Genomic DNA, 13,046 nt, shown 5'->3' on the forward strand with positions numbered 1-13,046 from the left:
ATATTAAAGTAACGGGATCGTTTCTGAAATTTCAATCCTAAAGTTACAATTATAATATCTAGACTTTGTGACTGTGTAGTTATCTATAGACATAAGCGCATTATAAGCACTCGTATCTCGATTAGAAAGTTTTACTTTTATTATTCATAATATCCTAAACAAAGTTTTTAAATAAAGGTAAAAAAATATTTATTTAATAATAAAAAAGGAAAAACGTTTCGAGCCAGAACTATTTTCTACGACTGACTCATCTCTTATTTATACAAAATTGAATATCCTTACTTATCTTAATATATAATAATTAAGGTTCAAACTTGAGGCAAAACTAGTTACTTTGATTTAAAACTAATCTAACTGAACTGAACGGTTCGATTTAGAAAAAATATCTATAGGACCAAATTGTTTCAAATAAAGAACCAGATATGATTAATTAAAAGTAAAATAAAATCTTAATCGGTTTTACAACCTGACGAAATTAAGAGGTAATAAACATGAAAAAAATAATACTACTAAATTGAAAACCTCCTTCTTTTTGGAGTTGGTTGAAAATCCCGTATTACTGTGTTTGTTCACACTAATCTCCAAAATCTCTTAAAATTTTGTAAATGTGTATCCAACTTGAGACGACACGACAACACGACGAACTTATGAACATTATAATAAAAGGTCAGATAGAAGGAAGGAGGGGAAGAGGGAGACCGAGACATAGTTACATCAGGCAGATCAAGGAAGGAGTTTGTGTCGTGTCGTATCAAGAGGTGAAGAGACTCGCTGAAAATCGTAGTGAGTGGCAAGAGCTCCACCGACAAGAGCGCAGCTCTTAAATAGGATAGATTGATAGATAGATTCAACTTGAGAGAAAGAATAGTTCCCGATAAGAAAAAATGGAGTTGGTAGATAGTGTTAGAGGCCAAACAACGTTTTTGCATTATAAGCAATATGCATATAATGCAAACATGTTATTATTAAACATCATATACATAGAAATTATTCATAGCTCTAGATATCCTTTATTATGGAAAACCAGCCAATCTATTTTCTTAGTGAAGTTACATTTTTACTTAATGATAAAATAAATAAAAAGTGTGAGTTTATTTATTTTAGCAAAGTTTACTGAATTTAATTCTCGTTTTAAGACTGAATCATTAACATATTTAGAAATGAAATCTCTATAGACCGTTTAAGATTTACGACCGTGATTTGCAAGTGTTTTTTATTCTTATTTGCTTATTGTAATATCCGTGAAGTTTAGTATGAAATTAGATATCTTACCTCTGTATTCGTGTAAATTTCATCTAAACTTATGTTCGCCTGTGAAAGAATTTTACATTAAGCAAAATTATTTTTGTGTTATTGATGAAGTAGCATGTAACTTTATACAAAAGTCGATTACTTGGATACCTCTGTCCCATTCGTGTTTCCGTGAAGCAGCTGTGTTTGCATGGCTATGTTTCGGTTTGAAGGGTGGGATATGGCGTGAATTTACAGGGTACAGAGGAATAACACCTGAGTCCTCAGGAATGGCAACGCATGGGAGGTATCATGCGCGAAACAGTATACTCTGTTATGTCCATTGTACTGCTAATGTCTATAGGCGACGGTTACCACTTTCCATCAGGTGGGCCGACAGCTTGTTTGCCATTCTAAGTTGTATAAAAAAAATTTAAAAGTTGTATGTATTATAAAAAATGTAAAAGTTGTATGTAGTACCTTATTGCGTAAATAAATAAATAAATCTCGTTATAGGAGCACATAGATCTTCTGCTTATTCAATACGTTTTAGGAGAATAATCGTGGTCGTTGTGTTTTATAGTAGAGAGCTAATATCATCCATCTCACGTCGTCTTGCCATTTCACGTTTTTGGTCATCACTGTGGTGAGCTTGAATAGAAGATATTAGATAATAAGGATAATAGAAAGTAATCTTCTTGGCTATTGAAAGCCTAAAATGGCTTTTGTCGAAAATTATTTGGCATCGCTTATTGTACTCATAGAAATCGACTAACATAGAACGTAACAATAAATTTTCTTGTTATTTAAGTATATTTACTTCGAACAACAAGGATCTATGTTCAACTTACTTTTAAAAAAGGAAGTATTTTTCTTTATATTTGTTACCTATTAATTTCGGCAGTTATAAACTGAAAATTCTTTATTTATTTGAAAAGATACATTAACATACTAGTCCCATGTAAATTTTATCAAAATCGATTCCGTAGTTTTGTTTTTAAATAAAAATAACTAGTTTTGCTGTATTATGTTTGTAATAGACTTAAAATTGTATTAATAGATATAGCAACAGTAAGTTTTAAACTTTCGCGTTATTTACACATATTTTAAATACACAATCAAGAGTGCTTCTTTTTTTCCACAATGAGCCACGAAGCCGGTATGTAAGTACTATTTACCTGTAAAAGCTTTTACATCGCGTTAAATCCCGATTGTGTATTTAAAATAGGTATAACAACATACAACAATACTAGGTACACAAAGATTTTCAATAAGTCATGTTATTGTTGTGTAAATAAATATGCAGCTCACGATTTGTGTCAACTGTTGCAGTTGTGATGCGACGTACCAACGTAACTGTCGACTTGCCTGCATTTCGTCGGGCAATATTCGAATCCAATACAGAACAAGGTCTCTGGAATCCAATATGGTAGGAGCGAACTTACTCGTACCTAACTCCCAGATTCACTTACAAGTTAGTCGGAATTTAATCCTAATAAATCAATAGGGTTTAACTACGATAAAACCGAAGCAGGGTAGCTTTGTCTAAAGTGATTGTATTAATTTCAGAACTACTTGTTCTTTATGTCCAATTGAATAAACTTTTTATCAACTGCACAAATAAAAAAAATGGAAAATAGTTTATGTAAATAAAAATATATATTAAATATTCAATTATTTATTTCATTAAGTAAGACTTTAGATGTCGAGGACGGGGTCGAGAGTGATTTCAGACTAGCAGCCAACTGCGGAAAAAAAGAAATGTTGAATTAATTATACACTTAATTAGGACCAATACATATTTAAAACATATTATAATAGGAATAATCAATTTATTTTATAGTAAATACAACTTTTATTTTTATGTCACTCGAAACAATTAGAATCCTGAGATGCGAGGACCGTTCATGGTATTGAAAAGCACTACTAAATGTCTTTGTCATAAAAAGTGCAGCATTTTACCTTAGCCTTGACAGGTGCAAGCTCTACAACAGCCTCGGGGAGTGAAACGGAGGCTTCAGTGGGCAGAGTATCCAAGGGAATAGCCAAAACTATAGATGTCTGTGTAAAAAAAAAAAACAAATTAATCTTGATGTTACTTGAAAATAACTAATCAGTTTCTAGCCTGGTTAAGAAAAAATTTATTGTCTCACTTATCAAAAATTTTTTATAACAAAAAGAATAATATAAATAACATACCGCGTCAATACCAGCGAAGTTAGCTGCCATGAGAGTGTTGAGTCCTTCAATCAGATAGGGAGCCACATCGTGGCTGAGCTCAGGGCTCGACAAAGCATTGGACAGCTCATTCAGTCTCCAGTAGGAGAGGTCTCTGGCGGGGATGACGACGGAGTAGGCAGGCTGGAATAAAATATATAAGTACCCTGTTCATAATAGAACTTTATTTACATTAATTTTCTTTGATAGTTTGATATTTCATAGAAGAAATACACACCCATTTTAAGCAAATACATATACATATATACCTGAGGAGATCCGGTGTAAAGACCCTCCATCAAGGCGTTCAAGGCATCCTTGAGGTAAGGCACGAGAGCAGGGTCGGTCTCGGGGTTCTCTATAGCGGTGGAAAGCTCTTGCAGAGACCAGCTGGACAGATCAATTGCGGCAGTACCGATGTAGATGTATTCCTGTAACAGTAATTACTTATGTACTCGTATAAATTTGTTTCTTACGTATTCGTAGTAAATACTTACGCATTCTCACATTTCATATTATCCAGGGGTGCAGATGATTAGTAACGAGATCTAACGCCCCTAATATACTCAGTCTGGTCGACCTTCATGCAATCCTCCATGGAAACAATCTGCTGGTCACTACAACTTTACGTTATTTCACTACTGATTTCAATTCATCCTCGTTTATCATCGCTCACTGGTACTCCGCCAACGTCTAAATTGGCAAGCGGGGTTACCACTTCATTTTCGTCTCATAAAGAAACCCATCTCTATCGTCAACTTATATTTCATGGCATGTGGTGAACATACATACATACATATCTGTCACGCCTGTCTCCTATTAGGGTAGGCAGAAACAATGGAACGCCAAATGCTTCGATTCAAATAAATCTCTTTGACTTCTTCCACATTCATCAATCTTTTCATACACGTTCGCCGGTTACGGGTACTTTTAATTTGACCCTTCTTCAGCACGTCGCCTATTTGGTCGACATACGTCCGTCTAGGGCGATCCCTACCGACATCTCCATTCATTCTTGCTCGATAAATTTCTTTCTTAATTCTTCTTTCATCCATCCTCTCCAATGCAACATTCCTTTTTCGATTTTTGTCACTACATCGTCTTTCAGTCTACACTTCTCTCTGCATGTGGTGTAATAAATATAAAACCATAAATTTACTTACATAGTCGAGACCAGAGAAGATGGCTTCCATGTAAGCGTTAAGCCCCTGGGTGAGGGCAGGCAGCAGCGAGGGGTTGGTGGTAGGATTCTGGAGGGCCTCGGACAGCTCGCCCAGAGTCCACCTGTGGCGTGCGCCTGCGGCTACGGCGAGCACGGCAACGAATACAGCCAGGAATTTCATGGTTTCAGCTTTACTGTTCAATAGAAATATAATTATTTAATTATTAATTATAAATGTTATTTTATTATAAATATTTTCTTTTGTAGTATCAACTATTCTATTGATTCACACAACTGCAATTGCCTATTTTCGACTCCCTGTGACTTATTTAATTTATTATTAGATCTAATATATGTACTTACCTCGTGGATCGATAATATAACAACATTTTCAAGAAATCCTATATATATACCCCACAAAATAAATGATAATATTTACAGTATCTTTAGAAATTTATGACTTGTAAGATTGAATAGACACATCACATGTCATAATGCCCAATAAAATAATAAAAGACTTAAAATTTCATGATTTGTGTAATATTTCGTAAGTGTGGGGCATATATAAATTTTGGCACATAAAAAATTTCAAAAATAAACGGTTCCTAAGTTAATAGGTGCATACTATGCATTTTTCTTTTTAACATTCGACGCTAAGTGATAATTATGTTAAAATGCATTCTCATTGTATTTCAGGACAATGTTAAATTATACATGTGTTTATAAGTAAAAATTATATTAGAATATAATAGAAATAATTCTGCTGGATTCGGGATGTTATCTGCCGAAAAGAAACTGCAAGAAACTTAACAGATACTATTTTTAAATTATTATGTACAAGATAATTTTACATTGTTATGGGTACTGTGACTATAATTAGAATTATGTTCTATTTATATGTATTATTAAATGGAAAATAAAAAAGCAAACGAGCAGACAAGCAGCACCCATTCACGAGTATGATGGATGAATTAACCATCATTGTACTCAAACATATTTTAGGGGACTCAACGACCTAGCTCATGACACCGCCATTGATTCATATTATCCAGAATGGCAACATTAAATCTTTTCGATCCTTCCTAAAATTTGCAATAGTAAAACATAACAGTGGTCTACAGTACGCTATTTCTTATGGGAGGAAAAAGAAATCGTTAATAATAGAGTCTAACAGCCCTAATTGCTAGCATTGCTAGCAAAATACCCCATCACGTTGATCTCCACGCGATTCCTCCTGAATACCACCGTGGGTAATCCCAGTGAATTCATCGCTATAGGCTAACCGAAATGCCTTTTCATCCTCACCTTACATAATTGGTACTCCGGCAACGTATACCGTTTTTTTAATAACTGAAAATAACAACTCCACCTCCCCTATCGCTATACACCGACCAGGCATCAATGAGGGATAATAGGTAAGAATGAAGCAGATCAATTGACCCATCGTGACGAATTCAACAATTATTAATCAAAATGGTTTCCAGGGGGAATCTGGTGGAGGTCAACCTGCTAGTGTAATGGGGCAGTTAGGCCTCATTACTAACAATCCTATCCCCCAGAAAGCGTATAAAGTTAATGCGGTCCAAATTATTATACCATTATCACCCATTTGAAAATCTCTTATGGGTCTATGTGAGGAGATTTTTAGTAATAAGGACTGGCGGTCCCTTTGCTAGCAATATAGCATGTCTGGTCGACCTCCACGTGGTTCCGCTTGTAAATCATAGTGGTTAATTCTTGGTGTTATTCTAATCCTCACCTGTCATACCTCACTGGTGCCTCGCCAACGTATACCAATAACACAAGCATGGTGACCACTTCATTATTATTCATTTAAAGATGTTGCTTATTGTCAACCACTACGTTACCCTTCCTGGATACCTTCGTTGATAATTCCTAGTTAATTCGTTGTAACAGTAATAAGCCATCTGGCTTTACTCATCCATAATATTTTATCCACCATTGGAGACCCACCATTGTACATTATGAACATAGACGATTGTAAGTTCTTACCATTCCACCATCGTCCAGTAAGCAAATTAAAATGTAAGGTAATCTCTAAAATTAAGATTTCCTTAGATACAAAGAAGAAAAAGAAAAATAATGTTCTTAAGAATGTAACGATTCTTAACCGACTTAAAAAAAGGAGGAGGCTGTTTTTAATTCAGTTGTAATTTTTTGTCTTTATCGTCTCAGAGCACCGTTATTTGTTAAGCGATTTGTAGAATACTTTTTTTTATCGGAAAGGATATACTTTCACATTTATCCCGTAAATTTCATCACAGTCGGTTCAGTTGTTTGGTTATTAAATAAAAAAAACTGTTTTTTTTTTTTTACGGAACAAAATCTATATGTTTCTTAGACAATTAAAATTAAGTTTATTATAATCCTCCAGAATAAAATGTCATAATGTAACAAAAAACATCAACGAGAAGCTGATCTTATGTGACTTTACCCATATTATTGTTATCTTAGGTTTTTACACTAACGGCCCCAATAAAAAGATTAAATAAGCTTACCATGTGTACTAAAGGTTACTCCAAAACAATGAGATAGCTATTCAGTAAATTACAATGCCGCGATTGTATTAATTCCAGTAGCTCTTATCATTATCTCATACGTATACAATACAGTAGCTAATATTATTATGTACAACAATAATATTTACAAACAAAGACGTGTTCATAATTTATTTAATTTTGTTCTTTTTAATTTAAAAATGTAAGTAAGTATATATTCATTTTTCTTACAAAATAACAACATAACAATATTGCAGCTACATAGGTTACAATTGAATTTAAATTTAAAAAGAAAAAGATTACCATTTCCGGTTCAGGTAGGCATAATTTTTTTTTAATGGATGACAAATTAATTACAGACCCAAGCCGTGCTAATGGTATACGCTGGCGGGGCACCAGTGAAAGATAATAAGTGGGAATGAAAAAGCAAGTCAGGTAGACCAATCCCTTTCCCAGGGGGGACAGGAATTGTTAGCAATGAAGTTTGACAGCCCCATTTGCTAGCAATGTGCCCTATTAGATCGACCTCCACGTGGTTCCCCCTGGAAACCATCGTGAACAATTCTTGTTGAATTCGTCACGAGGGGCTAACTGGCCTGCTTCATCCTCACCTATCATCTTTCACTGGTGCTCCGCCAGTGTATACCGATAGCGCGGGTGTGGTTGCCATTCCATTAGCATCTAATAAAAAAATAAAATCCCTTTCCAACTCCTATGTGATGGTTGTCTCTATCAACATTTTTTTTTAAATGCATTAATGTAGTGGCAACCAAAAGAAAAAGTATATAGTAAAGCAAAAAAAGGAAAAGTATAATACAGACATTCAATCACAAGACACTCAAATACAAATGTTTACCAATGCATGTATGTTACAGTATATTCAGTACTGCTATATTTATTTTATACATTTATAAATACAACAGAGTTTGCATGAATACACTACCTCCTGTTACCATTATAACACATTAAAGCACACACATCCACTCACACCATGCAAATACAATCACACCGACCCTAAGATATTACTCAAGTACCTAATTAACTTATTGATTATAATCGTCACTCATAGTTTTTACAACAAGCTTCTTAAATGTCAATTTAGATTGAAAGAATAAATCCACGTCACTAAATTCATTATTATATACTCGAGGAGTATTATTATATACTTCGTGTAAGAGGTGAGTTGGCTACAGTGTATTTTGAGATTCATTTCTATACGATGATTACGACATTCTATCAGGTGGGCAGCCAACTTAATTTCCATGCTAAATATACTCGTATATCTAAATCTGAATATTGTGATGAATTCACAATATTCTGATTTAGACGCCATATCCCACCCTTCAAACCGAAACACAGCCATGCAAACATAACTGCTTTACGGTTGAAACACGAATGGGACAGAGGTACCCAAGCAATTGACTTTTGTACAAAGTCTCCCTCTGGTCTACCTTACCTACTCGTCTCGTCTCGTTATTGTGAGTGGAATAATTGTAAATATGATTATTATTTATTTTTATATATATATATATATATATATATATATATATATATATATATATATAGTTATAATTTTACAAAATGTATGTTATGTATTTTATATATTTGTAAAAAAAGTTTTATTATTATGAGTTTTTCTTCTTTATTATTTACTAGCGGCCATACATTTTTACAACATTTTAAAAAGTGATTATTGTGACATAACGATAATAGTTGGACATACAGTATCGCGAAAGTTTTTTGTAGTAATTGATATTTTCTTCAATATTGTAGAACATACTTTTGTTCTATCACCAATAGTTTCCGCAGTGCACGCGACGAAAGATATTTTATAGCATTTTTTTACACCTTGAGTTACGTTACTAAAGTTTTAGTAAGAATCCCTAATCTTTTCAAGCAATAAATATAGCCTATGTTACTCAGGGTGAATGTAGCTATCTAGTGGTAAAAGATTTTTTGTAATCGGCAGTTTTTGAGATTACTCATTACAAACATACATACACACAAAAATACAAATCTTTCCACTTTATAATATTAATATAGATGTAGATATATCTTGTGCCAAATAGCTAACATCTTTTTCATTTTCTCTCTCTTTCTCTCTCCATGTCTATAAGCTCTAGAGTTCTTTAACTGCTGAATAGATACCCACATAATTAAAGAATCAACAAGAGAAGATTAATTAAATAGTTGGTTTTTAAAAGAAGTGGTACATTAAAATAATGGGGTAAACCGTAGTAGGTACCTATTCTTGCGTGCTTTATTTAATAATAGAAGGAACTGTTGTGACGCTACTTTTATAAAGATCGATACCCCGTTAGATTGACTGTCGAATAGTCCCTCCTGGAAACCACCGTGTTTAATTCCAGGTGAGTTGACTTCGTCCTCACCTACCCTCGATAATATTCAGTGTATTACAGATACTGAGAGCGCGAGCGGGGTTCGTATTTCATCAAGCAGGGGTAATTGGGAAAAAGGGATTTATAGTAATGGAGTTAGGAAGTTCTATTGTTAGCAATACACCCTGTGTTGATTCTTGATTTCATCTAGACAGACTAAGTGACTTGATTTGACCCTCACCTATCATTTATCATTAATGCCCCGCTAGTGTATACCGACAGCGTATACCGTAGGGTGGGCTACCATTTCCTTATTAGCATTTAAAAAAAAAGCAGGTGTAACCGTAACTAAACAATGTTGTACAAAACTTGTAAGGATAAATTGTGTAAATGAAAAGCTTTATGTAAAATTTATATAACATATTATTTATTTCAATAGACAAGTTTGCAGGTGGTGTGGACGGGTTGATGAGAGATCGCAGACTTAAGCAGCCGCCTGAAAAAATAAACAAATAATGAATTAATTAAACGCACAGAGGGCTGGCATAATATTTGTCAGAGCTGTATAATATTTAGATAAAAGTGTTATATTTACTTAAGGCCGTAGATTAAGGCTGATGATCAATAGCTGATCAATAGCTGTTACCCAAAAAGTATATTTTAACTTGGCAATGGTAACAAAGAATTTTCAACAAATATTTATATTATAAATATACAGTATCATACCTTGGCAGCGAGGGCTTTGACAGGTGTGAGCTCTACGACAGCCTCGGGGAGGGAAGCAGAGGCTTCAGTGGGCAGGGCGTCCAAGGGAATAGCCAGAACAATCGATGTCTGTGTAAAAATAAACAAATTAATGTCCACGTTATATTGAAATTAAAAGTAATAACTAGTCTGAAGTTTATCTGTATAAATATTTTAAACGACGTACCGCATCAATGCCAGCAAAGTTAGCTGCCATGAGAGTGTTGAGACCTTCAATCAAGTAGGGAGCCACGTCATGGCTGAGCTCAGGGCTCAACAAAGCATTGGAGAGCTCGTTCAGTCTCCAGTAAGAGAGGTCTCTGGCGGGGATGACAACGGCATAGGTAGGCTGGAATAAAATATAAAGTACTCTATTTATAACAGAACTTCATTTACATTAATTTTGTTTCATGATTTGAGACTTTATATAAGAAATACATATCAATTTTAAAAATTTATATTATAAATATATATATACCTGAGCAGATCCGGAATAAAGACCCTCCATCAAGGCGTTCAAGGCATCCTTAAGGTAAGGCACGAGAGCAGGGTTGGTCTCGGGGTTCTCTATAGCGGTAGAAAGCTCTTGCAGAGACCAACTGGATAGATCAATGGCGGCAGTACCGATGTAGATGTATTCCTATAATAACAATTGTTTATGTACTCATATTAATTAACATCCTATGCTTTAGTGATACTTGAACATTATGACATTACACCTCATCTAGAGAATGGTAATAAGAATATACTATTTACTAACACATGCCAAAACTTCAGGAAAGCAGTTGATTTTATTTCTAAACTATCTTACAAATGTTTGCATGGATCAGGAATTCGTTTATGTTTTGCCTTATAATATAGTTGTGCTACTTACGCCTATAGATCACCTTAATTCTCAAAAAAGGTATTGCATGTTCTGAGCATTGTTATAGGTTCTTTTCAAAGTCCGTGGTGTAGTTTCTATCGAACCTAATGTTTGTTTTCTAGTCCTGTAAATACCTTTTCATACACGCACGCCAGTTATGGGAACTTTTAATTTAGCCCTTCTTCAGCACGTCGCCTATTTGGTCAACATACGTCCGTCTAGGGCGGCCCCTACCGACATATCCATTCATTCTTGCTCGATAAATTTCTTTCATAATTCTTTTTTCATCCATCCTCTCCAAATGGCCAAACCAACGCAACATTCCTTTTTCAATTTTTGTCACCAGATCGTCTTTCAGTCCACACTTCTCTCTGCATGTGGTGTAATAAATATAAAACCATAAATTTACTTACATAGTCGAGACCAGAGAAGATGGCTTCCATGTAAGCGTTAAGTCCCTGAGTGAGGGCGGGCAGCAGCGAGGGGTTGGTGGTAGGATTCTGGAGGGCCTCGGACAGTTCGCCCAGAGTCCACCTGTGGCGTGCGCCTGCGGCTACGGCGAGCACGGCAACGAATACAGCCAGGAATTTCATGGTTCAAATTTACTGCTCAACAGAAATACAATTTAATTATTAACTCACTCTGTAACCATCGTCTTTTTGCTTCTTAAGTTCAAAACTTCACGACTTATTTGAATTATAATTGGACTAATTTTTTTACACAATCCCATCAGAAACTAGACAACGAATATTTGGGGGTACAACCCAGAATATTCAGATACGAGTTAATTCAGGAAGATTCATTTCGGATTTGAACCTAATTCATTTACACAAAACAACGTACCCACTACTGCGCCACAGAGGACATCTAATTATATGCTAATATATGTATTTGCACTTACCTGCTGTTGATATAATATATTGATATAATATAACAATATTCACAATGAAGCCAATATATATACCCTGCAAAGTAAATGATAATAATTACAATCTTCAGAAATTTATGACTTGTAAATTGGATGCATCATATCGAAAACATGAAATATATTTTTATAATGCCCAATAAAATTAATTCCAATAAGGTGATTTGTTTATTATTATAGCTACCTACGTGGGGCACACTAAAACTTAAGGAGTATTCAGTTTGGAAAAAATAATTGCAACTTTAGAAACTATGTTAACAATTCGGAAGTAAACCGTCGATTAAAAAATTATCAAAATCCATTCAGATCCTCTAGACAAGTGGCAAGCGAATCCATCCATGGAATCATTATCGAATGCGAGTCCATGAGTTGGAATGAGATGTCGATTCACATGACATGAGACTCGCTAGCTAACTTCACTAAAAAGATATAGAAAATCTTTATTATGGAATCTTTAATTTTTTTAAATTACAGCGGTGTAAGGCCCAAATTTTGTGACAGTAACGTTTTGAAAGCCAAAAATAAAATTAGGTACTTACTTACCCAATGTGATCGCTAATTGCAGAGGAGCACTGTCATAATGCAAGCATATATGACTCTCCACATTCTTCCATCCCCTCCCAATTTTGAGTACTTATACTGATCACACAAATAGTGGTGTTCAGACACAAACATAATTTTTTAAGATTCGATACAAAAAAGTATCAAGATTACAAATCGTTAATCCGTCCATTCGTCACAGGACTACATATCAACAACTACTAATTATTTAAAATTTGGAATAGTTTTACATACTAACTTACTGGTCCAAGTGGGATATTATAGGAAGTACTAAAAAACCATATCCCCCCCCCCTCCACTAAAACTTGTTTATCCCTAGCCAGAAGGATAAGCATGTTTTAGTGGCAATGGGCTAACTACATAGCTCGAAGAACCGACAACCGATGGAGAAAAAAGGTCATAAGCGGCGACCCCTTATGGGCAAACGCAGTGCAGCTTCAATGTCGAATAGAGGGATTGCTAATCTCACCTCACCGCAATTTAC

The 13,046-nt window shown here is 34.7% G+C and overlaps 1 protein-coding gene across 1 annotated transcript; it reads right to left on the bottom strand.

Annotated features, from left to right (window-relative positions):
- Positions 1 to 2,884: 2,884 nt before the first annotated feature.
- LOC113521812 (uncharacterized) lies at positions 2,885 to 12,038 on the bottom strand. Its single transcript, XM_052899720.1, has 10 exons — positions 11,978 to 12,038; positions 11,490 to 11,681; positions 10,690 to 10,851; positions 10,399 to 10,560; positions 10,194 to 10,301; positions 4,611 to 4,814; positions 3,717 to 3,878; positions 3,430 to 3,591; positions 3,193 to 3,291; positions 2,885 to 2,975 (listed from the first exon to the last, which is right to left on the bottom strand). The coding sequence occupies exons 2-10, from the start codon at positions 11,667 to 11,669 to the stop codon at positions 2,901 to 2,903; spliced, it is 1,314 nt and encodes a 437-aa protein (XP_052755680.1). The 5' UTR covers positions 11,670 to 11,681; positions 11,978 to 12,038; the 3' UTR covers positions 2,885 to 2,900.
- Positions 12,039 to 13,046: the final 1,008 nt, after the last annotated feature.

The sequence above is a fragment of the Galleria mellonella genome, unplaced genomic scaffold (assembly GCF_026898425.1).
Source record: "Galleria mellonella isolate WM207_F2 unplaced genomic scaffold, CSIRO_AGI_GalMel_v1 utg63, whole genome shotgun sequence".
Classification (NCBI taxonomy): Eukaryota; Metazoa; Arthropoda; class Insecta; order Lepidoptera; family Pyralidae; genus Galleria; species Galleria mellonella.

What these genes read in the sequence shown, in the direction of transcription:
- LOC113521812 (XM_052899720.1), bottom strand. Translation starts at nt 11,669, where the DNA reads ATGAAATTCCTGGCTGTATTCGTTGCCGTGCTCGCCGTAGCCGCAGGC. An exon ending in TTTATTCCGGATCTGCTCAG is followed by an intron (nt 10,561 to 10,689) that starts GTATATATATAT and finishes ATTTTATTCCAG; the next exon opens with CCTACCTATGCCGTTGTCAT. An exon ending in TTGCACCTGTCAAGGCTAAG is followed by an intron (nt 2,976 to 3,192) that starts GTAAAATGCTGC and finishes TTTTTTCCGCAG; the next exon opens with TTGGCTGCTAGTCTGAAATC.